Genomic DNA, 27920 nt, shown 5'->3' with positions numbered 1-27920 from the left:
ACTGCCATTTTATATTTTCAATTACTTTTTTATCTCACATACACACATAATAACAAAATTACAGTATTTTTTTCAAATAATCTTCTGTGATATGTTGCATCCTAGATCGAGATGGCTTGGGACATGACAAATTCACTCAAGGTTTTGAAAGGGTTATAAGAATATTATCTGCAATAAATAATAAGAATATTTTATCACCAGTAATAGACTAACGAAAACACTTCAAACGGAAAATCGACCTTAAACATACTTCCGCTGTGCAAGTTTTTTTCACGTCTTGCTCAATTAAAGTCCAAGATCGATGAGGAGATGAATTATCTTACAGATACAATTATGAGCAGCAAGAATCTACCAAGCTGGATAAATGAAGATGTAACTGACACGTCTAGCAAACAGATCACGCAGGTATAAATAAGTTGACACAAACAAGTTAATCTAGTCAAATGAGCAAATATGCGAAGCGGCCATATTTGTAGAAGTTTGGTAGCTTCAATCTACTTTCAGATCTCGCAACAGGACGTGTGACGACATCGATATTCTAGTCAACCAGAATATGAACTTCAGACATATGATATACTCCCTTTTGAAGGGAATATCGATTTTATGAACTTCCAGTGAGCGACTTCTTCCATGGTCATGGCTTTAGCATTGGACCATCCAAAACCATGACAGAGAGGTACCAGTTGGCTGACAATGAAAGAGTGGCTCATTACTAGTTAATCCATAATATACTAATAAAATGCAAATTAATACTGTTTGGAAGAGATAAAGGAAGGAATTACCCTTCTAAAGATTTACTTCAGTTCTCACTGGGAGGGCTCGACTTTCATTATTCCAGTTTCTGCAGCTCTGGCGGTTAATGTATTTTCAGAAGTTTCCAAAGCTTTTTCCAACTGATTCTCTTTACGAAACAGGCAAGGAACCTCTGATTCCTCATGGGATAGTATTTGCTTGTTCTCTAATCTTCGAGGCAAATTGTTAATTTGCAAGCTTATTGAGCTAGATGCTTGCCTGTCATAGTGGAGGAGCTTAGCTGATAAGTTTGGTTCAGGTGTCTCGACAATCTTTCCTGTGAGCTCTAAAGGCCTATGGAACAGCAGATGAGCCACAGTGCGGTCGATTGGGTTGGTTTCTGTCTCTGCTTCAGATGCCTTCAGAAACCTGTGACAAAATAGAATTGGAGAATGAATGTTTAACAATGCTCAACTCCACCATGAAAATCTACATTTGCTTCAAGTACGTTCCTGAATAAACATCACGATTTCTTTCTCTAAGCAAGAATAAACATCTTATCCAAATGCACTGACACAGTAAACAACAGTACAATCAGGACGCTCATGGGTACATGTACTGCCAACTGATAATTTCAATGCAGGATATCATTGCGTACATAACAAAACTAGAGATTTCAATCTTAATGATAATCTATTCAATGCACTAACGCGGGTAAGGTAATAATCTGAAAAAATCTGCATTGGTTGTTCATTCAATTTTTCACTCATGTTCCAATTAATAACTGATACAAATATTGAGGCAAATAATAAGAGAAGCAAAGGACAAATGTTTATTTCTTTGTAAAACTCACACAACTTATAACATGAAATTACTCTATTTATAGAGTTTAAACCAACTCCACTAACTATCCCACTAACTCCACTAACTATCCCAATAACTCCACTCACTCTACTAGCACCTCCACTAACTCCACTAGGTACTCCACTAATTAGGTAGCATAAACAAATATGATTAATTAACAACGGTAAATATTTCTAACAATAACAGGATGAAGAAAATTGTCAGAGATAAATATAGTTGAAAAAAACAAAATATGCAATTAAGCATCAGAAAAATCAGAGCATACTCTGCTAGTTGAGTTCCATGCTATCAATGCACGAGAAAAGTGAGAAATGTGAAATTGTTCCCAACTATGAAAGAACTCTTTCAGTAATTTGGTATACATGCTATCAACCAAGCACTCAAGGTAACGATGTCAATGGTTCTCATGTGTGATACTGAGAACATCTAAGCTTCTCTCTCTCTCTCTCTCTCTCTCTCTCTCTCTCGTTTTAACTTGTCTATGTCAAATTACACGAATGCAACAAATAATGTAAAGTTACAAAGTGAAACCTTAGATTTGAGTGATACTAATACACAGTTTTGGTGTTTGAAAGGAGTTGGGAAATTTTGGAGACTTCATGATTTCTAATTGAGCTTAGAAATACAGCACTTAAAAGCATGTATGTAGTACATCGATTGTTATATAGTTATTTGGAAAGCCGCTTTGCAACTTATTTCCAAGTTATCCAGTATCCACTAAAGCAATATAATTGATGCCTGTGAGTTAATAACTAAAACTGTGTGGTTCAACAACTTTTAGGATGAAATTATGATATCATTTCAGCAATACATATCATTCATCAATATTTAGCATGAATGGCAGTAGATTCTCTAACCTGTTATGAGTGTTAATTTCTTCTTTGCTGAGAACTTCATCTCTGTTGCTCTTATTGCTATTGCTTGTATCACTGGCATTCTGCCTTTGACCAGCACTCTGAGCTAGTCGAAACAGACTATCCCTAATGCAAAGTCTTATCCTCATGTCCAACTGCAAGGAAATTAAGCATAGACCATGCGCATTATTTAGCAAGTAAATACATCCACCAGGAAAGAAACGAAACTGCAGTTGCTCTAACCTTTGCTACAATATCCTGAAGTTGATATAGTATTGAATCCTGGACTGAGCAATCATCACACGGCGCACATGCTGTATTGGAATCATCTTGTTCTATGGGTGAATTTGGCTCAAGAGACGCAACTGTTGAAAGGTTTTCCTCTACTTCAATATTTTCCCCTTCCATAGCTGAATATTCTGTAGATGACATTTGATTGCCAAACTGCTGCTGTTGTTTCTGAATTGCAATCATTGCTCTCATTTGCTGTTGCCACAATTTCTCAATCTTCTCCTGAGGAGTCATTGTCAAAGACTCAACAGAAGGTTCAATAGAAGGATTCAAGTGCCCAGGAACCTCATAGCTGGAAATGGCGGGCTGCTGGCTAACTTCTCCAGAATGAAATTATGACAAAACAGGCATAGCAGCATACTGCTTTGCCATAGTACCATGAATGAAAGAAGTCAAAAGTGGCCTAGAGTGATGCTTGTAATGTGAAGACTGATCCTTGAAATTGTGTCTGCTGACTGAACACCAAAGACGAGCTAGATTGACCCATATTTGGTGCATATGGGGCATCGAATTGAAGAAACTGGTTTCCAGTTTGACTCCATCCTTGTAAATTCTGCAAATGCCTGCCTTCACTTTTTTCTGCTGATTTTTTCCAGCCTTTCAACTTCTTTTGTTTATTCCCCTGCATACAAGAAAACAACTAAAGCAACACTGATGTTCTAAAGTAAAGAAACCATTAAAAGCACATGAATAATGTACCAAAAAGGCATGATACTGAAACAACAGAACAGTTATTATATCTTCAGATTAGTATGAGATGATTTTTGTTTGTTCAGGTTCCCCTAGTCTTATTTGATGAACCTATATGACTTTCAGAATACCATTTTTGGTCTCCATATGACCTATTCGTCCTGTTAGGTAGTGTTAAGAGAATATAAGTATTCTTGTAGATAATAAATTAGTAAGGATATTTTTGTAAATAGTTTGTTAGATTTGTACTTCTATAAATACTAGTTGGTCACTCATAATATGGTGACTAGATGTTTTCCTCCCAAAATACTTGTTGTCATGGTATCAGAGCAAAAGTCCTAGGGTTAGGGTTAAACATCTAGCGAAAATATTGTTCCGCCGCACTGTTCATCGCGGCATTGTTCACGCAGGTACTGTTCATGGGCATTACTGTTCACGTGCATCGTTCACGCGGCACTGTTCATCTCGACTTTTGACCCTTTCTTTGGTTTAAAGTACTATTCGCTATGGCTGAAAGTTTATCAAAAAGTATCAGAAGTAAAGGAGGTCGTGAAGGTCGAGGCACCCGTGAGTGCACTCATTGTGGTCTGAAGAATCACAATCGTAATATTTGTTGGGATTTAGTTGGAAAACCTCCTCGGTTTGCTAATGCGGTTATCACTGACCAAACTGAATCAAGTTCTTCAGCACAAGGGTCCCAGAAGACTATTACCATATCCGAAGAAGATTATGTTAAATTCCTACAGTACCAAGTTACAAATCACGCATCTCTTTCCTTTGCTTCTTTAGCACAAAAAGGTAATGACTCATGGATTATTGACTCCAAAACTACTGATCATATATCAGGTAGCTCTAAAAATTTTTCTAATTTTCAAGAGTCTACTTCATTTCCTCATGTTACTTTGACTGATGGATCTACCACTAAAGTTAAAGGATTAGGCACTGTAGAAATTAACCCAACTCTTCCGCTGTCTTTTGTTCTTTATGTACCCAGTTTGCCCTTTAATCTAATGTTTGTTAGTAAGCTCACAAAATCTCTACAGTGTTCAGTTACTTTTTTTCTTGATTCTGTTGTCATTCAGGATTTGAAAACAAAGAGGACGATTGGTGGAGGGCATGAGCATAATGATTTTTATTTTTTCAACTCCAATGGTCCGATTGCGTGTCCTGCTACTGTTTCTCCTCTTGAAATTCACTGTTATTTGGGTCATCCGTCTCTACAAAATTTGAAAAAGTTGGTTTCTACTTTGAGTCAGTTGTCTTCATTAGAATGTGAGTCCTGTCAGTTAGGAAAATATCATCATGTTTCTTTTGCTCCTAGAGTCAATAAACGGGTTTCTGAACCCTTTTTGTTAGTTCATTCTGATGTTTGGAGTCCTAGTCGAGTCACGTCAAAGTTAGGTTTTAAATATTTTGTAATCTTTATTGATGATTTTTTCAGAATTACATGGATTTATTTAATGAAAGATCGTTCAGAACTATATTCCATTTTTTGTGCATTTGTTACAAAAATAAAGAATCAATTCGGTGTGCTTGTACGTATATTTCGCAGTGATAATGCGAAGGAATATTTTTCACTCTATTTAATAACTTTATGACTAAGTCTGGTATTATTTATCAGTTCTCTTGTCCTCACACTCCACAACAGAATGGAGTTGCTAAAAGAAAAATTGAATATTTAATCGAGATTGCTCGAACACTTTTGTTGCACATGATTGTGCCCAAATAATTTTGGAGTGATGCAGTTCTAACTGCATGTTATTTAATTAATCGCGTGCCATCTAATATTCTTGGAAATCAATTACCTCACTCCATTCTTTTTCCTCATGAACCTGTGTTTAAATTACCTCATCGTATTTTTGGATGTGTGTGTTTTATTCATCAGTTTGCTCCTGGGGTGGATAAATTAGATTCTCGTGCTATTAAGTGTATTTTCTTAGAATACGTATGAGAGCAAAAGGAGTACAGATGTTACAATCCAAGTTTAAATCAATCTTTTATTTGTGCTGATGTTACTTTCTTTGAATCCACTTCATATTTTATGAAACACGGTATGCCTTGTAAGTTAGACCAGTGTCCCTCTTTTTCCTCTCCTGTTTTACCAGTCACTTCTCCTTTATTACCTGAGTTATCTAGTCCACCAGATTCACTAGGTCGATTATCTCGTCCTAATTTTCAAGTTTATTCTCGTCGTTCCATGGTTGAGAAAGTTCCTGATATGCCACGCACTTCACCAATTAACTCTCAATCTTCAAATCCAGTTATGCCACGCCCTCCTCAGAGTTAGATTTTCCTATTGCTTTACGCGAAGGTAAGAGGCATTGCACTTCTCATCCTATTTCTAATTTTGTTACTTATTCTCGTCTCTCTATGTCATATTCTTTTTTTGTTACTTCCTTTGATTCTATCTCCATTCCTAAGTCTATTACCCATGCTCTTGATCATCTTGGTTGGAGATTAGCTATGCAAGAAGAGATGTCTGCTTTGGAGAAAAATGGTACTTGGGATCTAATCCCTCTTGCTTCTGGTAAGCCGGTTGTTGATTGTAAATGGGTGTACACTATAAAAGTGCAGCCTAATGGTTCTATTGATAGATTGAAGGCTCATCTTGTAGTTAAGGGATTTACTCAGGTGTATGAAATTGACTACTTAGAAACATTTTCTCCTGTTGTAAAGATTACCTCTGTTCGTCTTCTTATCTCTTTGGCAACAACTTATAATTGGCCATTGCATCAGTTAGATGTGAAAAATGCATTTCTGCATGGAGATTTGAAAGAAAAGATATATATGGAACAACCTCCTGGATTTGTTGTTTAGGGGGAGAATCCACGGTTGGTTTGTCGTTTGAAAAAATCCTTATATGGATTGAAACAGTCTCCGAGAACTTGGTTTGATTGATTTAGTAGTGTTGTCATGGAGTTTGGTCTGACAAGATGTGGAGTAAATCACTCTATATTTTATCGGCACTCTAATGTTGGTAAAATTTTATTAGTTGTTTATGTGGATGATATTGTGATTATAGGTGATGATGTTGTGGGGATCCAGAAACTTAAATTCAATTTGTGGGCAAACTTTCAGACAAAGAATTTAGGTCATCTACAGTATTTTCTGGGTATTGAGGTAGTTCGGTCTAAATATGAAATTTATTTATGTCAAAGGAAATATGCACTCGATATGCTGAGTGAAGTTGGGATATTAGGTTGCCGACCTGTGGATACTCCAATGGACCATTATGTGAAATTAGTAGGAGATCAAGGTGCATTACTAGGTGATCCTAGACAATATCGAAAATTTGTGGGTAAATTAAATTATCTCACTGTAACGAGACCTGACATTTCATTTGCAGTGAGTGTTGTGAGTCAATTTCTTGATACCCCTCGTACTAGTCATTGGAATGCTATTATACGGATTTTCAGGTATCTTAAGAGTGCTCCTGAAAAAGGGTTGCTGTATTAAAGTCATGGACACACTGATGTTGAAGGATATAGTGATGCAGATTGGGCTGGTTCTGCCTCAGATCGAAGATCGACCACAGGATATTGTGAGTTCGTTGGTGGTAATTTAGTGTCATGGAAGAGTAAGAAACAAACAGTTGTCTCCAGATCAAGTGCAGAATCAGAATACCGCACTATGGCTCACACTGTATGTGAGTTGGTTTGGTTGAAAAGCATGTTATTTGAAATTGGGTTTGAACATAAACAGCCTATGAATTTAGTGTGTGATAATCAGGCGGCTGTTCATATTGCTTCTAATTCAGTGTTTCATGAAAGGACAAAACATATTGAAGTTGATTATCATTTCATTCGAGAAAAATTGCTTGACGGAATTATTAAAACATCTCATGTACCGTATGTAGATCAATTGGCTGATTTGTTTACCAAGAGTTTAGGGGGTTTTAGGGTGAAATATATTTGTAACAAGTTGGGTGCTTATGATATATATGCTCCAACTTGAGGGGGAGTGTTAAAAGAATATAAGTATTCCTGTAGATAATAAATTAGTAAGGGTATTTTTGTAAATAGTTTGTTAGGTTTGTACTCCTATAAATACTAGTTGGTCACTCATAATATGATGACTAGATGTTTTCCTCCCAAAATACCTGTTGTCAGGTAGATAACTCTATTTACTTTAAGGTAGTAATTTCAGTCATTTTGTTAAATCCAAGTAGTAATTTGACGTGATATATGAACACCTAAGAAAAAGAGAATCTACTTTAAAAGAAATTCATAATTGAAGAAAACTTCAAATTTAAAAAGGCAACTTATCATGTGACTAAAATAATTTGAAAAAGACTATTCTAGATAATGGAAATAAGTTCTAGATTATGGTTACGCAGTAGCCTTAAAGTTGACACCGGTTCCATGGAATTATAGATCTAACATGTCACAGGAAATAGACACCTAATAACATGTCTACTTATCTTCAGTGAAAAAATTTCAGTTTCACACAACAGAAAATTTGTGGTTTACTTTTCAAAGAAAGCCAGGCTATAGTTGTGGGGGAATATTGAATCTTTAAGTGATGATAACGAGAAAAAGGGTTTGGTTAAAAATTTGACAGCTGTGTTTTCAATTCTAATCACTGGAGTCAAGCAATCAATGATAAAATATTTTACTAGGTCCTTTCTGTAGAATATATGAAAATTGCTATCTCTGAAACAATAGACCCACTAGCCATTTTCGCCTCAACAAAACAATCAAAAAAAGGGGATGAAAATCTGTAGCAGTAAAACAATCTGACCTAAAACGAAAACCATCCCATGTAGCTAGCAAATACTGTTAATATGGCCATGTTACTCAAATTTAAGAGAGCATAAATGAAAAAGTTCAAAGAAACTGTTACGCTAATCATGTTTTCTTTTCTACTGAATATTTCTTGCACCAATAGGTAGACCAATGACATGAAGACTGATTGTACATTCCAATTGTGTTTCTTTCTGAAGCATTATCTATAAGAATCTCTGTTTTCTTTTTGGACATAATTCTAATCTATATCTATTTTAAGCAAATCCGAACGGCAACTCATTTCCAGAGATTTAAGAAATGAAATGATAAGCAATTCCATTTCCAGGTACACCACAGAAGTAATTCTTGGTTGACAGCATTTATGGTGCTGCTGTTAACAAGAATGCACAAAGCTTCACTAATGGGGAATAGAAGCCAGCTAAAGTTCAGATAATCATTTCATGTCGATGTTCCTTTTGTGTGCCAAAAAAAATGATCATTCAAAAAAAAAAATTTCATTAAAATGTGGAAAGGAAAGGAACAAAGGTGGAGTAAATAGAAAGAAAGGGGTACCTTCCTAAGGATGGGAACCTCATACAAAATAGGAATTAAATTTCACCAGTAGGAAAAATATACCTTCACCATACACTCGTTAGTGACCGCAAAATTTCCTGAATCAAGCTGTAAGTTATATACTGGCTTACTTCCACTCATCTCAAAAGCTGCCTGCATTCCAAGACAAATAAATCAATTTGTTCCCAATGGCCATGTAGCAGAAATTACAATGATGCAGAAGAGAGTGGACAGAAGTCAGAGTAATGAGAGAGAAGAAAATTCATCTACATCTGGCATAGCTGTAGTACCTTCTCCTTCATTGAGATATTACTGCTACTTCTGGTGTATCCTATATTTCCTGCACAAGACTTCACATCCTGCGGGACATTGGATGTCAACAAGTTTATTTTCTCTTGTCCTGGAGTAAAGCACTGATTTTGATCTGACAGGTACTCTCCTTGAACATCAAATTGCTCTGACGTGCTCCTCAGTGAGCCTAGCCCCAGACGTGGAGAGTCACCTGACATGGGAATTGACTTCTCAGGGCTGCTGGTGACATCTTTGGAAGATGACCATAGCTCATCTGCATTAACGAGGCTTCCACGTCCAAATATCGGATCTTCATTGCTGCAAAATGTCACTTGTGAGGATATCAGGTCAGATGATTACTGTCACACAAAACTAATTAAGCAGTGTTATAGTCAGGCCTAGGTAAATTCAACATTGCTGACCATATTAGTAGCACAAAAATGATAAAATGTCGGACTGTGCTGCAACAGGAAATTCATTGTGCTCCTGTGTCAAGTCTTGACTTGGATAGAGTTCAACACTAGTTTAAAACAGCCCCTTCTCCTCTCATTTTTGCTTAAAGTCGGCAGATCAGGAGGGGCAAAGAAGCTGCTACATTGTTGAAAGAAAACTATAACACCAATACTACTTTGTTCACTTTGATCTTTTAATGATGGAGGGACATATATGGCAAATTCTGGACCGGAAAACACAACTTTTGGTAAGAGCACTTGAGGAATACTACCCCAAGTCGTATATAAGCATATCAGGAGTATGATGTCCTTTTTTTCTGTGAATTGCTTCATAAAGTATCCTGTGATGTTTAAACTTTATGCTCTATATTGGTGCTTCTAAGTTGAATTTATTAAAGAACCTCAGCACCAAGATGCATTTGCAAGAAGCGGACAAGCCCAAGATCTTTGTAAGCTTACTCATCAAAAGCCTTGGGAAGCTCGATGTGGGACTACTTTTATTTTCCTATATTTAACATGTGACTCAGGATTCGTGAAAGCCAATCAATAATTTGCCAAGCAAAAAGCGATTGGAATTAAATGCAACTCTCAGAACAAGATATTAGACCCTTATTCACGTAGGAGTGAATGAAGTCCAAGAAGTCTCGTGAGGCAGGAGTTAAGTCTTGAGGTATGATGAGTAAACAAAGACATTGAGTTCCAGAAGTCCTGGGGAGTAAAAGACCTCATATCATGCACTGATGAATTAAGATCAAAGGCACAGAGGTAATAGCATTAACAACAATTGAAGAATAAGAATAATAAAGAATCACATGATGGGGTATGGGTGAGAAAGAGAGAGAGAGAGAGAGATTGTCTATATACCACTACAAAAAGCACCTTAGTCACAGTTCATATCTGACATCCCCAACATGCAAAAATTCTGATGTTGTTAATATTCCAATACTCACCCTCAAAATGTTCAATAGCCACAATTTCCACCCAAGTAGGATTTCTGACTTGGGAAGATTTAGAATAACTTTCTCATAAAACTAGAATTCAATTTTCTGTTTTCATGTTTCACTAATATGTTTAGCATAAACAATTCATCCACCCTATATAAATCTATCTTTCAGTGTGTAAGACAATCAGAAAAGGAATTTAACAAATACCTACAGAAAGATGTGTATTGAGGAGGTCAAGAACTGACAATAGATAGTTGCAAAGGAGGGGTTGCAACCTTCAAGGTGCAGCTATCTCCCATCATATTCTGGATTAGATATCCTTGTTTAAATCTAATTCCTATCCAGATTGTCTATATAGTGACTGGATCCTTGTCCAAACTGGTTGGACACAGAGTCCAAGACAATGAAGAGAAAAAATCTTAATATGATAACAGACTGGTAAATCAAGCCTAAAGCCTGTACTGGATTTTCTACTTGAGCAATTCGCGAATGCCCACTCATGCGGATTCACATCTAACCAAGGAGAAACTAATCAACAGATGACAAAAGGGGCTAATTACCAAGTTTCTAAGATGCAATAGCATAGAAAGTAGCCGCTTTTGATTCATTGGGTCTAAATCAGGAGAAGCACTTGATATTAATTCAAGAGAAGAACAAAGGGGGGAAAAAAGGGAAATGGACGTTCAAAGTGTGGAAATACAAGAGGCTAGAAAAGGTAAAAACAGGCAACCAAGCCAACAAACTTTAAAACCCAAAACACTAGCACAAATGTTTCAGATAAGTTATGAGTTACAAAATCGTCAAAATTTGGGAAAAACAAGTCTTTTCCAAAAGGAGTGAATCCTTCATAACCTATCTCATTAATCATGCATGATCCACAATAAGTACCCTTGTCTTAAGCCAGTCAATCAACACCCCCAACCTATTTAATCAAGACACTCAGTATGTTACATCATGCCTGAAAATAGCATGCCTACTAGTTCTATGAGAGCTACTGTACATAGGTTCCTGCTTTTGTCCTCATTTACCAAATAGAAATTTTTGGTTGTACATGACTCAGAATCACACTCAGACATCCCAAAACCATTATGTTAGATGAGGGAGTATTTATGGAGTAAGAGTCCACAATAATACCTGAAAAGGATTATTCTATCCTTAATATTGAGTTTCTCTGCACTACTACATTATAAGACAAACAAATGAAGGCCATTGCTGTGATAAATTGCTGCACCCTGGCACATTTGAATCCAGCATTCACCTTACACACCAGAAGTTGTAGATGGTACTTATGCTCACACTTATATATGCAAAACAATACGATTTTTACAGCTTTAGACAGAAAGGTGTCCCACACCATATACAAAAATCTGGCAAGAAGAAGATTTGTGCATATCAGGAGATGCTTAAATAGGAAAAGCTTCTTAAAATCTAAACAAGTGAGAGAGGAAGCCAATAAGTTATGGCATATGCGTCTGAACATGATGAAGCTGAGTTTCTTGACTTGCTCTCATCATCAAACACTGTGTAAAACCCTTCTTGTAAAGTGATCAAGCTAGTACTAATCTTCTCAAGACTTGTGTATTAATCCATTTGGTGAAATAATCAATCTAGTAGTAATCTACTCTTTTTAGGATGACACTAATATGAATGTGTCCTCCTAGCAAAACATTTGACAGATTTATGAGGAGTTTCCAGAAACAGCAGTGCCACACGATGTGAATATTCAAGCATTATAGTTTATACGGGGATTTCAGAGCATGAAGAGTATTCAAGTCCTTGTACATTAGTTGATTTAGTTATATCACGAGAGAGTGGTGTGGGTATATTAGATTGCTCTCTTCTTATGCCTAAAGTGATCGAGTCTAGTTTCTTTTAGATATTTACCTTGTTTATCACCAATAAAAGAAGAAATTGCCATGTTTGATGAAAGATACATGCAAAATACCCTGGGCAGATTCACCTTCCCAGTTGATGACACAAATATGAACTTGCAAGAAGACTTTGAGCTTGAATTGTCATGTGTTGCTACTACTTTGAATTGTATTTAAGAATTTTATGGCATTTATAAGTGTGCAAAATTAGAGTCAGTGCTCATAGATTGTAATCATCTTCACATCACATGTAAGAAATTCCCCAGAAAAATTCTGCAACTACTGCAGTTGGAATTTGCTCAAGTACTGTTTCTGTCTAAAAGGATGAAATTGCCATCTAAAACTTCAATCTAGATTGACCTAAATCCACTGTTATGGTGTTCATGGAAAATGTGACAGGAAGAGGGAGAGAGAGCATTATGGTGTAATTAATTTAGTACTGCTTACAAAAGAGAATAAGTAATCAAGCTAGTACAAGCTTGGCTGGTCATTGGAGTTAATCAGAGAATAAGTATTTACACATAAAGTTTAATGTTGTAAGCAGGGAAGTATGATTTCAAGCCCTAGTTCAGGGAACAATACACAAAAGATGGGATTTCATAATTTTTTGCTGACACATCAATTCATTAATTTTATCCTCCCAGAGTCATTCTTTTTTCTCTTCATGACCTTCTGTCTTGTGATCATTTACTTTAGAGTCTGAAGAAGATGCAACATAATTATAATAGTTTTCTATTTTAGTTTCAATTATTAAAAAAAAAGAAGAAGCTGTACCACTGCAATAGCTCAACCAAATTAGTTATCCTCAGACGCTCTTCAAACCCATGACTGGCCTTCTTATAATTGACTGTGAATTTAATCTCATCGAAAACATCATCAGAACAAAATGGGGAAAGGAAGTGAGAAAAATGGGTATTAGAACTTCACGTGGTCATTAATTTGTTGCAGCATACTTGTAGGGAAATCAACAGAACAGAAAACAAAAACCATTGTTTCTCATGGTACATTTGACTCAGTATAAAGAGGATGGCAAAACTCCAATAAATTTATTCGAGGTTTGCATTGGCTTCTTAAGGTTCCACCATAATTTTGCTATTTTGACTTCAGGGACGGCCCATGTTGATAGCCAAATTTGTCAGAATTGTACATGAAAATCACATCTTCTAGCTAATTCTGAAACTGCAAAGAGTTGGATGATCATGTCCTGAACAAAATTATTCCTCCATACTCTGCTTTAAAGTTTTCAGTTTCCATTTCTAGGTGTGAGGAGTTCCAGCCTCAAGATGCTCACCTATGGTTTTAGATGTACATGGGATGTAGTTCCACCTTTGGCAAGAAGAGAAGACTTGAAACCCAATCGCATGTACTTTGTCCACTTTTTATCGATAGAGTTCATCTTTATAATTTATTGAAAATGTTTATGCAAAGTGATTGACCGGCTTAACCTCAAGGGTTAGCTGGTCTAGAACAATAGATGACATGAATTTTGAATTTAACGTTACAGCAAAAGTGTAATGTATGAGTAAATCTTATATACACTAACAGTGTATGCACTATCACCGTTGGATTCATGACATGTGTATAAATATTGAATTTCAAATTCAAATTTTACATAGTTGTCGTTCATCCAACGCTGACAGTGTATACATTGTCAGTATAGGAAAGATTAATCCTTAATTGTATGAATATAACCAAGAATGAGAGAGAATTTTGCATTACCTAAAGATCCTCTCAAGGTCCTCAAAGCTCCCAACACTAGCCCAACCATAATAAAAAAAATCGCCTTGCTCACTATCATCAAGAGGGCTCTGGAAAATTTCAGAAGCATTATCGAGAGGAGCAGCCTTGTCTTCTGGGGAAATTTTGTCAGTCAAAAAGTGAAACTTTATAATAACAACATACAAAGGGAAATTATCTCCATGAATAGATTATGCACTGCATCTTAAATCATGTTTGCAAATATCTGTTACATTATTGGATGTTCAGTACCCATAGTATCTTCATTAGCTTTTGCAGCACCCGGTAACGAGAGATCAGGCCATGAGTCCACACCAAATTCCATTGCAGGAAGATCTTCATTTGTGTCATATTGGGAACTGGATTGTAGTGTTAGTCCATGTAGATCACTTTGTGTAGCAGGTTTCTTCTGTTCAGCAGTTTTTACATCTACAGCCTCCTGATTCTTTTCTTTCTTAATACAATCTCCATACGAACCTAGAGGTTTTTCTTCATTTGCATCTCGATATAGAACAACAACATGATCCTCACATTCCCCAGCCTCACCCCATATAATATTTGACAGCTGAAATGCAACAGAAAATATGTGGAATCTCATGACTTAAGAGCAGAATGCGTAGAATAATAGAAACAGCATATCTTCACTACATTGTAAACCATTAAAGTGCATATACTAATTCATGACAACAAAGATATGCATAATTGCTCAATGATATAGATATATAGATAGAAAGATAGAGATATAGATTGATAGGTAGACACACACAGAAAAACCCACATCCACACCCCTAGAATTTAGCCTAAATTGACCTAGGGGGGACTGGTTCAAAGATTCTTCTTTCCAATAGACAACTTATTAGAGAAACCTTAACACCTAAAAATTACTAACACATGACAATATTAATAATCAAACTTTTTTTGTTTTCAATCATTAAAGAGTTAATTAATCACCCAGGCCATTTATCTTCCATATAAAATTTGTATTCAGTCCAGTGACCTTAAATCTTAGGTTTCCTTGTAGTCATGCCTTGTTCAACTGTTTTCTATCCTGATATGCAGCAACTTTTGTTTCAGACAAATAACTTCATCAATGAAATTAACTTCTTGAGTAATATGATCATCCTCATGAATCCCCTACCCCAAAAGAAGTCCATTCCTGAAGAATTAGGGACCTTCTGCCAAGACAAACTACTTCTTGCATGCTATAGTATGATGAGCAGAAATTTGAGACACATATTACAGCTATAATGGGAAGAAACCTTCACTTGTTAAGTTTGACGTCTAAACTTCTTCCTCCCAGGTTCATCACATAATATGCATGTGTCTTCATTCTGCAACATCTCTTTGTTTGGCAAATTTAAGCATTACTGGATAAGGTATGATGTCTTGCTCATGTGCCAACATAAATCATTCCTTCAAGGATACTGTCCATGCTTCATATACAGAGAAATTTTAACGATCCAGCTATGCTTCTAAGCAATTTGCTCTTAATCATGTAGTGCATCACTCATCGCCAGACTCTTGGATGCATGAGGTCAACCAATGTGGTGGAGTAGGTATTCTAAGCATCTAGAGCTCTTATATGAGGTATATCCAAGGATGAACAACTGCAGCTTTACTGCTCTACAAATTTAGGTGATTCAGAATCTATAAGCGGTCTTACAAATGGAGTCTAGGCTTCAGGAAATCGGTTAGGTTATCCTTAGAAAGCATATCCAAACAGTTGCTCTAAAAATCAGAAACCTGCGTTCATCATGTAGCAGCACGACACAGTTTATGCCCATATTAGTCCATGCAATAGATTGAAAACAGGTCTTGCTTATGATCATAAATAGGCTAATTCTCGAGGCTACTAAATGTTGAACAGCCACAATCTGAGGCATCTACAATCTCCTTACGACCTTGGATCCCTCAACTTCCATGGGGAACCACGGCAAACCCATCTCAACTCCTAAGCAAATTGTTTGCCAGTAAGACCAGCTCATCCAAGATTGCGATAAACTCTAAAGTTGGAATGGAAACGGTAAGTGGGACATGGAGAGGCAAACGTTATATGGCAATATATGTGAAAAAACTTCCATACCTTATGTAAATTTTGAAGGCAGTGAAGTCTAATTTTGTTAATGCTATGTACGAAATACTAATACTTTGAAGGCAAAATTATTGAAACTTTAAATTCTTGGGATGCAGCCCACCCCCCACCCTCATGCTTCCTCTGCATGTATGACACAAAGAAAGTGCAAAGACAATAGCAATTTCCACTTAAGGCTTCCTTTCAACACATAGCAATTCAAACATATCCAAGATCTGACACCAAAGAACATTAGGTAACCAAGGAGTAAAAATGACGTTGATCAAGTTTTGCTCCCTGCTTTGGAGTCTCCCAACTAGACTAGGTGCTTTACAGGAACTCCTGATTCAGCGCATTTGAGAAACCAAAATGCCTTAAGACAAGGGTGCATGTATGAATCAAACAGTTATGACACGCATTCCCATCATAACTAACATATGCAGGAGCGAAAAGGACTACATAATTCATTACATTACAGATCCTCTTTAGCAAACCACTTTTTTACTATTCTGCTATTTTCCAGAAATTAAGGAAATAAATTTAGCAGAAATCTGTGGCTGTCTGCCACAATTGTGTCCTCATTATATGCACAAAGAAGAAACTTTGCATCAATTTGTAGATGAGATAAGAAGAAAATTTCAAGCAGTAGGAAGAAGACAAAGAAACCATGGGACAGAAAACATCATACAAATGAAGTCGTCCTTCCAAGGTCCTATAGACTGCACAACAATAAGTATTTTTTGAGCTCCATGAAGTTTACATTTATAAGACTACCTAAGCACAAGAAGGCTTTCAATAGCTATGGTCCTATGGACATAAAGAAATAGATTAAGATACAGGAAAGCCTATCCAGCTTTTAGTCCACCAGCCAAACAAAAAAGATGGAAATTTCAAACTCTTCTAATCTAATAGTAATAGTTCACGTGCTTTGCACGTGATTATAATATCTTAAAATATATTATTTTTTAGATACTAAAAATTTTTTATGAAATTTTGATCATCAACATCGTAATATAGTATTTTTATGTTATTTATTTTTTTAAACTAGTTACTTTTAAAAATTTTATTAAATGAAAAGAAACAGAAAACATTCCAATGTAGTTGACATATCCCTTAGGATTGAATTTGAAATCATGAACGAAACACTTTTTGATTTATAACTTGAATTCTAAAATATCAAATATTGATAATATCATGTTTTACCAAAAGTATTATATATTCATGACTCTATTGCATATTAGCCACAATCATCAAAATTTTTTATAAACGAAGAATATAATTAAGTTAGAAAAATAAGCATACATGTAATTTGAATTCTTTGTATTATGTTAATTCTATTTTTGTCAATAATGGAGTATAAATGATCCACCACGCAAAGTTTTTTTGACTTGTACATTCTAACAATTGAAATTTTATAGATAGAGATAGGTGGAGTTTTTCTATTTTCCTTTTCTTTTATTCATGTTTTTAGCACAATCCAATGCGAAGCAAGAGCAACAAGTCTACTTTTTTCATATGAGGACAATCTTTTTTATTTTAATATTAGTTTTTTTTATGATCATGAAATTGGAATGAGAATTGCGGCTAATTAATAATTTTAATATTAATTTTTTGTATATTGCAGTGTTTTAGTTTTTAATTGCCAACTTTTAATCCATAACCGCTATCATTATTATTAATTATTGGAGTGCATTAAATCTGTATAATTACAATTCTCACCATAAATGAAATTTACTTAATTTTAGAGCTTTTCATTTCATAATCGCTTCCATTATTCACTAATATTGGAATACAATAAATATATGCAATCATTAGAAAAATAAGGGTATTTTGGATATCACCAAAAACAATTTGGATATCATTTTCATTTTATCATTTTATATTTACTCTTATTATAATCCTTATTTTATCATTGGATATGGTTTCTGACTTGATGGATGGATTTGGTTTGCTCAAACCAATACAAATGAAGCATTACTATATTATTGTCAATAACAATGTTTGTCTTCCCTTGGACATTAGCGATTTGGATGTTGTCTTTGGCATTATTTGAATTATATTCTAACTTTTTAATTCATTGGCTATTTACTTTATGTCATTTTATAAATAGTTTTCAATTTTATTTCAGTTTTTCTTGTTTTGATCAGTTGCTATTAATGATAATAGTGGTTTGTATGGTGCTATTTTAGATTTCTTTTTTCTAGTTTAATACTGCTATTTCAGTTAGGGTTAAATACCAAAAAACTCCCCGTGGTTTGGCTAATGTTCACTTTAACTCCCTATGTTTTGGAAACCTACAATCGGACTCCCCGTAGTTTCAACTAAAGTGAAATCTGACGGAAAACATCCACAATAACGGATTTTGAGTTGCACGCATGTCTGCTGAGAGTTTTGGTTGCATTACTTCTTCCACTTGGCAAAAATACCCCCGTGTGTTTATCAAAACCATTCTTCCTACCAAATCTGTTCTTCTCCAGACCATTTGACCCAAACTTGCAAGATTTCTGCTCATAGCATGCAATCGATTTGGGAAGAGAGGTAAAGAGTCTTGAAGTTGGCTCATCTTCAAGCCAAAATCGCAGGCATTCGAAGCAAAATTGCAGCCATCCGAAGCCATCCGAAGAATCGATATGAAGAAAAATTGGTGAGTTTGGGTCTGCTCATAGCATGCAATCGATTTGGGTCCACAATTAAGGAGTCTTGAAGTTGTTAATTTTGAGATGTCTTCAGGAATGTCTTCCTCAAGTTATAAAAGTGGGAATGGAAGTAGGGATTTGAGATATCAATATAGGCTATGTAATTGTGGAAGAAAATCTAAGATAAAAATTGTTGAATCAGAAAAACCAACCAAAGGCATGTTGTATTTCGTTTGTGAGAGAGATGAATGTGGCTTTTGATCTTGGTGTAATCCAACTAGCCGAGAGCAGCCAAGGTGGGAAGCTAGTGTTGGAAAACCAGCTGAGGAAGAGCGACCACGTATGGAAGCTAGCATGATGTCAAAATGGCAGAAAGTGGATGAGGAACTGAAGAGCTTGAAGTTACTCGTTTGTTGTTGTGTAATGGTGACTGTGTTTTCTTCACTCTTAGTGTTGATGTCCAAGATGTGAAATTGATATGTTAATCTTTTGTTTAGTTCTAGTAGTGACGTTGAATGGGGAAGGAAAAGTGTAGTGAAATTCCAATGATGATTCTGTGTTTTGCTTTGTAGAAATGAAAAAGAAAAGTTGCTTCATTGTCTTATTGAGATGGGGTATGTCTCTGTTTTGCCATAGAAGAGAAATGAAACTAAAACCTGTAGAAGAGAAATGAAATGGGATTGGATTGGATATTCCATCTATTCATTCACACAAGAAGGAAATTGCAATGCCTGTTGACCATTCAACAGCATGATAATAAACCGGAGGCATAATGCGATCTATCTTGCTTTTATATTCCATCCATTCATTCGCACAAAAAACAACCATTCAACAAGAAGGGAATTGATATGCCTGCAAAATGATAACCATCAACCATCTTTCCATTCATACAAAAATAGCCCTTACAAAAGTAGAACCAATCATTATCTATTAGGCAAATTCTGCAGTCATCCAAGTCCAATTCAATTCAGTCACCAAAAAATGCCAGTTTGGGCATATTTGCAGTCATATGAATTACACACACATACAATTTAGGAAAATGGATTTGTTCTTGATCTCCTGGCCCTTATTTTATGCAGCACATCAGCAACTGTTGGAGGTTTAACTCTCCCACCAACAACATTTTTAACAGGTCCTCCAGCTGTAGCAGACTGTTCAATGAAATGGAAGTATGTTAGTAACAGGACATAAGTTTAAATCTATTATGTACTAAGATTCATGAATGATACCTGAGAAGCTGCAATTTTTCTAATGATAACCCTATTGACACTAGACATTGTTGGTTGAGTATATGCTTTTCTCTTTGGAACTTTTGATTTAGATGGAATGGGATTATCAACTGGTTCTGAAGTGCAACCAGCATAGTGGTTAGCTCCCTGTGGCTCTGAAGTCTGACCAGCAGGCTCTTGATTTGCCTATGACATCAAAACAAATAAGTTATCAACTGGCTGTAAAAGAGCCTAAGCCATGTATAAGAAGATTGTAACATAACAGGACATATGTTTCAAGTATTATGTACTAAGAATTATGAATGATACCTGAGAAGCAGCAAATTTTCTAGTGATAACCCTGTTGACACTAGATATTGTTGGTTGAGTATATGCTCTTCTCTTTGGAACCTTTGATTTAGATGGATTGGGATTATCAACTGGCTTTTCTTGAGGGGCTGGTTCTGAAGTGTGCCCAGCAGAGTGGTTGGCTCCATATGGCTCTGAACTCTCACCAGCAAGCTCTTGATTTGCCTATGACATCAAAACAAATAAGTTATCAGCTGCTAGTAATAAAGATAAAGAAGAGCCTAAGCCATGCATAAGAAGATTGTACCTTGTTAATTTTGGAATTTGGATGAATTGAATTCTTGCAACTTCTTGAATTGTGTCCAGGCTTGAAACATTTCTTACAATGCACAGTAAGTCCCTTTCTTGTGGATATTTGTCCCTTCTTTGGTTCATCAGGTGCTCTCCTCCGCACCTTCTTTGGCCTTCCAGGCATCTTTCTTATCAATGGAGGATTAATTGGCTCTTCATTGGCCTTCTCCCAATACCTTGCACTTGGTACAGGCATAATTACATGCCTGTATGTCTTTACATATACCTCTTTGCTGTAGCATTTGTGGACAAAATCAATAATTGGCCTTTTACGTGCTTGTATTGCTGCACATGCATGTACACATGGATAACCTGTTAATTGAAATAACCCACATGTACAAGTCCAATCCTGTAGGTCTACAACTACGGTTTTGTTAATACCACAATCAACTTCATATATCCAGCCATTAGCCCATATAGCAACACATGTCCTACTCAATCTTACATTATTTTCAATCTTCTCATGGATGTTTGGACATATTTTACCTTGAAATTTTTCCATCCCAGTCCTCTTTATCTGGAATCGTTGCATTAGTCTTCTTCTGATCCATTCAAACATCCCAACCACAGCCAACTCCCTTGCTGGAAGAATGTAATTGTTAAATGACTCATTTAAATTGTTAACCAATATGTCACACTTACTTCTTCCACTGAAGTGTGATCTGGCCCACATAGTTGGTGGAAATTTTGAAAGCCATGCTGATGCTTGTGAGTCAACTTTTTCCATGTCTTTCATTGCCACATGCTAGTCTGTGCTAGTCTGCCTCATTTCCAGTACTTGCACATGCCCAAAACATGTCCTTCAGCTCTTTTCCTTTAAATATTTGGCTGAAGTTTTGATACATATGTCTTACGCAGAACCTATGCTCAGAGTCAGGAAAAAGCTCTCTAAGAGCTTGAACAAGTCCTTTTTGTCGATCTGAAATAGATGTCCAGGGTGTGTTGTCCATCCCCAATCCTAAATCATCCAGTAAAACATGTAGGAACCACCTCCATGAGTCATACCTTTCAACTTCAACAGTAGCTAGTGCTATTGGGATCATATTATCATTACCATCTCTTCCTAAGGCAGATAATAACTGGCCTCCAAATGCACTCTTTAAAAAGCACCCATCTAAACCAATAATTGGTCTACATCCCTCAAGAAATCCCTGCTTGCAAGCATGAAGACAGAAGTACATTCTTTCAAATGTACCAGTAGATGCTGCATCAGGTTTGTCAACTTGAATCTTCACTGTGCTACCAGGATTATACTTCAGGATCGTGGCTGCATAATGCCACAGATTATGATACTGCTCCATGTCTAATCCCTGTATATCTTCTAGCTCTTGCCTTTCTTTTCGCTCTATACAGCTTAGATGGAGTGACATTGACCATCAAATCCCTTTTAACCTCATTCTGAAAACCAATTAAGTTACACTTAGGATCATCCCTAATCTTAAATTGATATCTTTGGCCAAGATATCTTGATGTAACATGTTTGTTGTTGTACTCTCTACCACAACAATGCTCACCCTTCAAAGTCTTGATCTGGAAGGTACTAGTCCCTTGAACTTTTGATGCATGGATCCTCCATGAACAACCCCTCTCACACACAGCTGTAATTCGGTAGGAATCATTTCTGACCCACTTTGTTTCATATCCCTCTCTTATATTCCATTCCAACAAAGCCAGCCTGAATAATCTAAAATTTTTGAACTTGTGGCCTATTTTTAGTTCAAAAACAAGCTTCTTAAACTCAACTTCTGGATCAAAATCTAGATATTCTTCAACATTCTCACCATCAGAACCAGTCCTCTCAAGCACCTCATCTGGGATTACAGGTTCATTCCAATTGTGATCTAATCCAACTTCACTGTTCAGTCCTTCAAAGTCTTCTTTAGGCTGTTGTTGTTTCTGCTTTCCACTGTCTTGCAAGTGTGACCATGCAGAATAGTACTTGGCTAGTCTTTCCCTCTCCTCAATAGTAGGCTGATCTCTTGCAGCCAGTTTCTTTGGACTTTTCAGATCACCCTTCAGAGCAAACACATGCAACTTTGGCTTCGCAGCCTCTTTCTCAGATGGTTTCACAACAAAAATATCTTCATCCTCTATGCTCTCAAGCCCCTCATCTAACCAATCAGGTTTATCCACTTTGTCCGCATGCTCAGAGTCTGCTTTATCTGTAGTTTCTTCACATACGTGGCTAGCATTTGCACCCTCTTTTTGCAACATACTGGCCCCATCACAATGCTCGGGAGGCTCTTCAAATGCCTGGTCCCCACTTACACTATATATCACCCTTATAGGAAGATGCAAATGCGCGTCATTCATCAACTTAATATCATCATTCCCTGCAATTGGCAGTAATCCAGTTTCCATGTCCAAATCCGATACACACCACCAAAAAGTGACCCTAGTTGCATCCTTCTCAATTAGCTTGAACATTCTACACAGTCCAACTATGGACAGCTCACTTGGATCTCTATCCTTCCATATGGCTAGCTTGTAGTCTCCTACATAGGCTGTGTTGGGCTCACTTCTAAAAATTCCTCCAAAGTACATGTGTATCTCGACCATTTCTTTTTCTTTTTCTTGTGTGTTGTCTTCTGATAACCAGACAAGTGCAAATTTTTTTTTATTGTTATACACATATATAAAGTAAGTTGATTGTACTTTATGTAATAATTTATGTTGACAACTACTACTCACAAGAATCTGGCCCCATCTAGACATTTAGGAATTGCCAACAATAACAACAATTTCTCCATAGCTATAATTTAACAACAATCTGGCCCCATGACGGTGATATATTTAATTATTTCTTTCCAACAACTCGAATGGCACCAGACAGCAAGAATTTATCAACCTTTTTCTAATGGCTTTATCATAAAAGTCATATACATCTAGATCTAGACATGCGGATTCAACTATTTATTCACAACAAAATCCAGATTATTCAAACAAACTAAGATATATAAGAAATTGGAAACATCAATCGTAACAATCACAGTCCATCTAAGTCTATAAATAATCATTTCAATACATAGTAGCATACAAATCAAGGTGTTTAATCAAGGTGTTTATGAACATTATTATCCAGATTATTTTCCCAAACAAAGAGCTCGTAAAAATAGGATGGATTCAAAGCTTAGAACCTTACCCATCCTGCTACGGGTCTTCTCCCAAGCCTTCGATATGATACAGTTGATGTCTTGTTGTCCTGTGCTTGCAATTGACGTCCTATTCTGCTAGAAATCTTCACTAATCGTTCAGAAATTTTTCAATCTAGGGTTCCTTTTTGTCGCCCCCTTTTCTCTCGCTCTCTCCGCCTCTTTTTTTCCAATTCACAATTGCACGAAAGCTTCGAAGGGATGGACTTATAGAGGGGCAATTTTGACATTTTTTCATTCAGCCGTTAATTGTGGATGTTTTCTGTCAGATTTCACTTTAGTTGAAACTACGGGGAGTCAGATTGTAGGTTTCCAAAACATAGGGAGTTAAAGTGAACATTAGCCAAATCACATGGAGTTTTTTGGTATTTAACCCTTTCAGTTATAAAGGTGTCATCATATTTTGTATATTGAAATTTCATTGGGTGCAATATGAAAAATTCTTCATATTGGTAAAAGTGCATAATTGTAAAATTTACTTGTGATATTTGTGTGAAGATATACAGGTGAATAAGGGTTTTCTTGTTATTGTATGTTTCTCCATTTCTAGAGATTATCAATTTTTTGAAATTGAATTTTTTTAATAATCTCAACTAATGACTAATGAGAAATTTTTCATGCTTCAATTAAGAAATTTTGATACGTATAATAATAGGAGATGGAGTCCAAGGGTAGGCAAATAGTTTTTAATGCGGAATTTTTAATTATAATTACCAATACCATTAAAATGGAATCAATTGGAGTGTTTTATTTCTTTTAATTAGTGCCACATTAAAATGCAATAATTCTAATTAAAAGACATGAGGGTAATTTAGGAATAACAAAAACTAAGATAAAAAAGTGCTTACATTTGCACTACCCAATACCAACATTCATACTTTTCATTGTATATATGTTTCTCCATTTCTAGAGAGTATCTATTTTTTGAAATTGAATTTTTTTAATAATCTCAACTAATGACTAATGAGAAATTTTTCATGCTTCAATTAAGAAATTTTGATACGTATAATAATAGGAGATGGAGTCCAAGGGTAGGTAAATAGTTTTTAATGAGGAATTTTTAATTATAATTACCAATACCATTAAAATGTAATCAATTGGAGTGTTTTATTTCTTTTAATTAGTGCCATATTAAAATGCAATAATTCTAATTAAAAGACATGAGGGTAATTTAGGAATAACAAAAACTAAGATAAAAAAGTGCTTACACTTGCACTACCCAATACCAACATTCATACTTTTTATATAGTAATGATAATGATAATGATTATTGTCAATAACAATGTTTGTCTTTCCCTGGACATCAGCGATTTGGATGTTGTCTTTGGTATTATTTGAATTGTATTCTAGTTTTTTAATTCATTTGCTATTTACTTTATGTCATTTTATAAATAATTTTCAGTTTTATTTCAGTTTTTCTTGTTTTGATCAGTTGCTATTAATGATAATAGTGGTTTGTATGGTGCTATTTTAGATTTTTTTTTCTAGTTTAATACTGCTATTTCAGTTATAAAGGTGTCATCATATTTTGTATATTGAAATTTCATTGGGTGCAACATGAAAAATTCTTCATATTGGTAAAAGTGCATAATTGTAATATTTACTTGTGATATTTGTGTGAAGATATACAAATGAATAAGGGTTTTCTTGTCATTGTATGTTTCTCCATTTCTAGAGAGTATCTATTTTTTGAAATTGATTTTTTTTAATAATCTCAACTAATGACTAATGAGAAATTTTTCATGCTTCAATTAAGGAATTTTGATACGTATAATAATAGGAGACGGAGTCCAAGGTAGGTAAATAGTTTTTAATGAGGAATTTTTAATTATAATTACCAATACCATTAAAATGTAATCAATTGGAGTCTTTTATTTCTTTTAATTAGTGCCACATTAAAATGCAATAATTTTAATTAAAAGAAATGAGGGTAATTTAGGAATAACAAAAACTAAGATAAAAAAGTGCTTACACTTGCACTACCCAATACCAACATTCATACTTTTTATATAGTAATGATAATGATAATGATCTAGAGATGGAAGTATTATCTAAAATAATAGATGTGCAACACATTAGTCCAAATACTTGTATAAACATCAATTTCCAAATCATTTGTTTTCAATCAAGTCCCAAAATTAATCTGAAACAGTTTCTGTGTTGCTACATTAGCATAACCCTCACAAAAGGAAAACATCAAGGAAAATGCCTGTCCTTTTCCTTCTTTTGCGCAAGGTGCATATTAGCTAAGAGTCCATAACTTTGTAGTTATTGGTACCTTGATGCATATTAAAGACGTACTTCTGAGGTTTCTCTAGCAATTTTATGTTGTAAATGGGTGTGAACTATTTAAGCTTTTCCTTTATCTCTTTATCCTCTGTAGTTCAGGCAATTAGACTTTGGTAGAATCTGTGTTTTCTCACAAGAATAGGATGGTTAAGAAAGATCAAACTCATTCAAATTGCTTGAAGATGGATATGGGATTCCGACAAATTTGAGGCTACTGTGTTCAGTGATTTAGCTCTGTGGTTTTTTAGCCCTAAATCTGGATGTCTTGCTGCAAATCCAATTTTCAAAACCATTTACCCATAGATTAAATTAGATGGAATAGGCGCGATGTTATGGTAGTTTGATTACCAATTTGAAATGGGAAAAAAATGAATAACCAAAATACAATGACGACTATATGAAAGTCAACCAAAATGAAATTCACGTTGCCAAAAAGAGAATGCATTGTACCTTAATGATTAATCAATAAATAATACCAAAAAAAGTTTGCTTAGGGATCAAATTACTTTCATGAGTGCCTCAAGAATCCATATAGAAATTAACTTCGACGGTTGTGGAACCATTGGCCTAATGTCTTTCAGGCAAATAAGCATGTTTGAATGACTTTTTTTTTTAAGTTTTTGTAAAAAATTATATTGTAATGATTTGATGTATATGAGGGTGAAAAGGTGATTAAAAAATAGATTCATGGAAAACATACAAATTTTTTTGATAAAAATTGCAATACAAATGAACTTTAAATTTTACTTAGACATGAACTATCCTTTCTAGAAAACTTGTACTTGGCAAGGGGCTCGAGCTGGGAAGTATGTACTTAACACCAGCTGGATTTGGATTTAGATGATGGATTAAAATCCAAGAACCAATTTAGGTGGACTAATCGGAAAAACAATTAGGGATATTATGATTAGCTTTACAAAACACAACAACTATGAAAGTAAAGTATAAATAGGATGAGAAAATGCCCTATTTTTTATTTTAATTCTTTTCTTTCCCTTCATTTGATATACTTCACAACAATAATATCTCACAAAATAATCTTTCAATTTTCTCTTGCAAACAATACCGTTCTTGTAATTTTCATCTGTTATTGTGAAACTTTTTAGCTGTTAATTGTTAAATATTTTACAATTTTTAAGATATACAAAGAGCTAGAATTGATTGTAGATTTTAGTTTTAATTTGAATTTTTTTTCAATTTTTGCATTGGACTAGCAATAATGCAAGATGATGTTTATACGCAAAGCCAAAGAAATTTTCTTTTGTTTGTTCCCATCTTGTAGAGGGGGAATAGAATAAAGCAAAAGTTGTTTATATGCAAAGCCAAAGAAATTTTCTTTTGCTTGTTCCCTTTTTGTAGAGGGAGAATTTTATTGTAGAGTTGGAATCAAAAAAGCAAAAGTTGTCTCTCTTCGCGGATAGCATCTCCTTCTCTTAAAGATTTTTAAAAAAGCAAAAGTTGTCTCTCTACGCGGATAGCATCTCCTTCTTCTTCTTAAGATAAAGCAGTTTCCGTTGGTAGAGGAGGAATAAAAAAAAGAAAAAGAAAAGGCAAAAGTAGATAATACGTCCTTGTCTTCACATAAATCAGTTTCCATTGGCAGAGGGGAATTAGAAATCTTCACATAAATCAGTTTCCATTGGTAGAGGGGGAATTAGAAAAAGTAAAAGTTGTCTTCAGAATCAGGGAATAAAAAAAAGCAATAGTTGTCTCTCTATAGAAGAGCCTTTAGAATTTCCAATTATTAGTTTGTTTAGGATTAGCAAGTTCGTGACTTTCCTTTTTTTATTGTGCACAACTTTCCTTTGCTGTCTAATTTCTAGCATCTTTGGGAGTCCATCAAATCTATTATTTTCAATCCTTAATTGTGTGAAAAAAAGG

At 35.2% G+C, this 27920-nt stretch overlaps 3 protein-coding genes across 3 annotated transcripts; all 3 read right to left on the bottom strand.

Annotated features, from left to right (window-relative positions):
- Positions 1–256: 256 nt before the first annotated feature.
- On the bottom strand, positions 257–14621 carry LOC140021308 (protein LNK2-like). The gene is made up of 8 exons (XM_072072074.1): positions 14276–14621; positions 14006–14138; positions 9019–9337; positions 8775–8881; positions 2694–3072; positions 2454–2605; positions 783–1161; positions 257–687 (listed from the first exon to the last, which is right to left on the bottom strand). The coding sequence occupies exons 1-7, from the start codon at positions 14619–14621 to the stop codon at positions 807–809; spliced, it is 1791 nt and encodes a 596-aa protein (XP_071928175.1). The 3' UTR covers positions 257–687; positions 783–806.
- Positions 14622–19593: 4972 nt separating this feature from the next.
- LOC140021643 (uncharacterized) lies at positions 19594–21334 on the bottom strand. Its single transcript, XM_072072934.1, has 4 exons — positions 20555–21334; positions 20269–20472; positions 19960–20145; positions 19594–19881 (listed from the first exon to the last, which is right to left on the bottom strand). Exons 1-4 carry the CDS (start codon positions 21332–21334, stop codon positions 19762–19764), a joined length of 1290 nt encoding a protein of 429 aa, XP_071929035.1. The 3' UTR covers positions 19594–19761.
- An 87-nt stretch (positions 21335–21421) lies between these two features.
- On the bottom strand, positions 21422–23836 carry LOC140021642 (uncharacterized). The gene is made up of 2 exons (XM_072072933.1): positions 23741–23836; positions 21422–23186 (listed from the first exon to the last, which is right to left on the bottom strand). The coding sequence occupies exons 1-2, from the start codon at positions 23742–23744 to the stop codon at positions 21883–21885; spliced, it is 1308 nt and encodes a 435-aa protein (XP_071929034.1). The 5' UTR covers positions 23745–23836; the 3' UTR covers positions 21422–21882.
- Between the last annotated feature and the right edge of the window lie 4084 nt (positions 23837–27920).

Source organism: Coffea arabica, chromosome 11e (genome assembly GCF_036785885.1).
Source record: "Coffea arabica cultivar ET-39 chromosome 11e, Coffea Arabica ET-39 HiFi, whole genome shotgun sequence".
NCBI classification, from domain to species: domain Eukaryota; kingdom Viridiplantae; phylum Streptophyta; class Magnoliopsida; order Gentianales; family Rubiaceae; genus Coffea; species Coffea arabica.
The sequence above is the reverse complement of the archived record's forward strand: the minus strand, read 5'-3'. Positions and strand labels throughout refer to the sequence as shown.

Bases quoted from the DNA above. Each gene is read 5' to 3' on its own strand.
- LOC140021308 (XM_072072074.1), bottom strand. From the start codon at position 14,621: ATGAGATTCCACATATTTTCTGTTGCATTTCAGCTGTCAAATATTATA. The intron at 14,139-14,275 runs GTACTGAACATC...AAATTTCCCCAG, and splicing joins AGCTAATGAAGATACTATGG to AAGACAAGGCTGCTCCTCTC. The intron at 8,882-9,018 runs GTACTACAGCTA...CTTGGAATGCAG, and splicing joins ATATCTCAATGAAGGAGAAG to GCAGCTTTTGAGATGAGTGG.
- LOC140021643 (XM_072072934.1), bottom strand. From the start codon at position 21,334: ATGAAAGACATGGAAAAAGTTGACTCACAAGCATCAGCATGGCTTTCA. The intron at 20,473-20,554 runs GTACAATCTTCT...TTGATGTCATAG, and splicing joins CAAATTCCAAAATTAACAAG to GCAAATCAAGAGCTTGCTGG. The intron at 20,146-20,268 runs GTATCATTCATA...TTGATGTCATAG, and splicing joins GAAAATTTGCTGCTTCTCAG to GCAAATCAAGAGCCTGCTGG.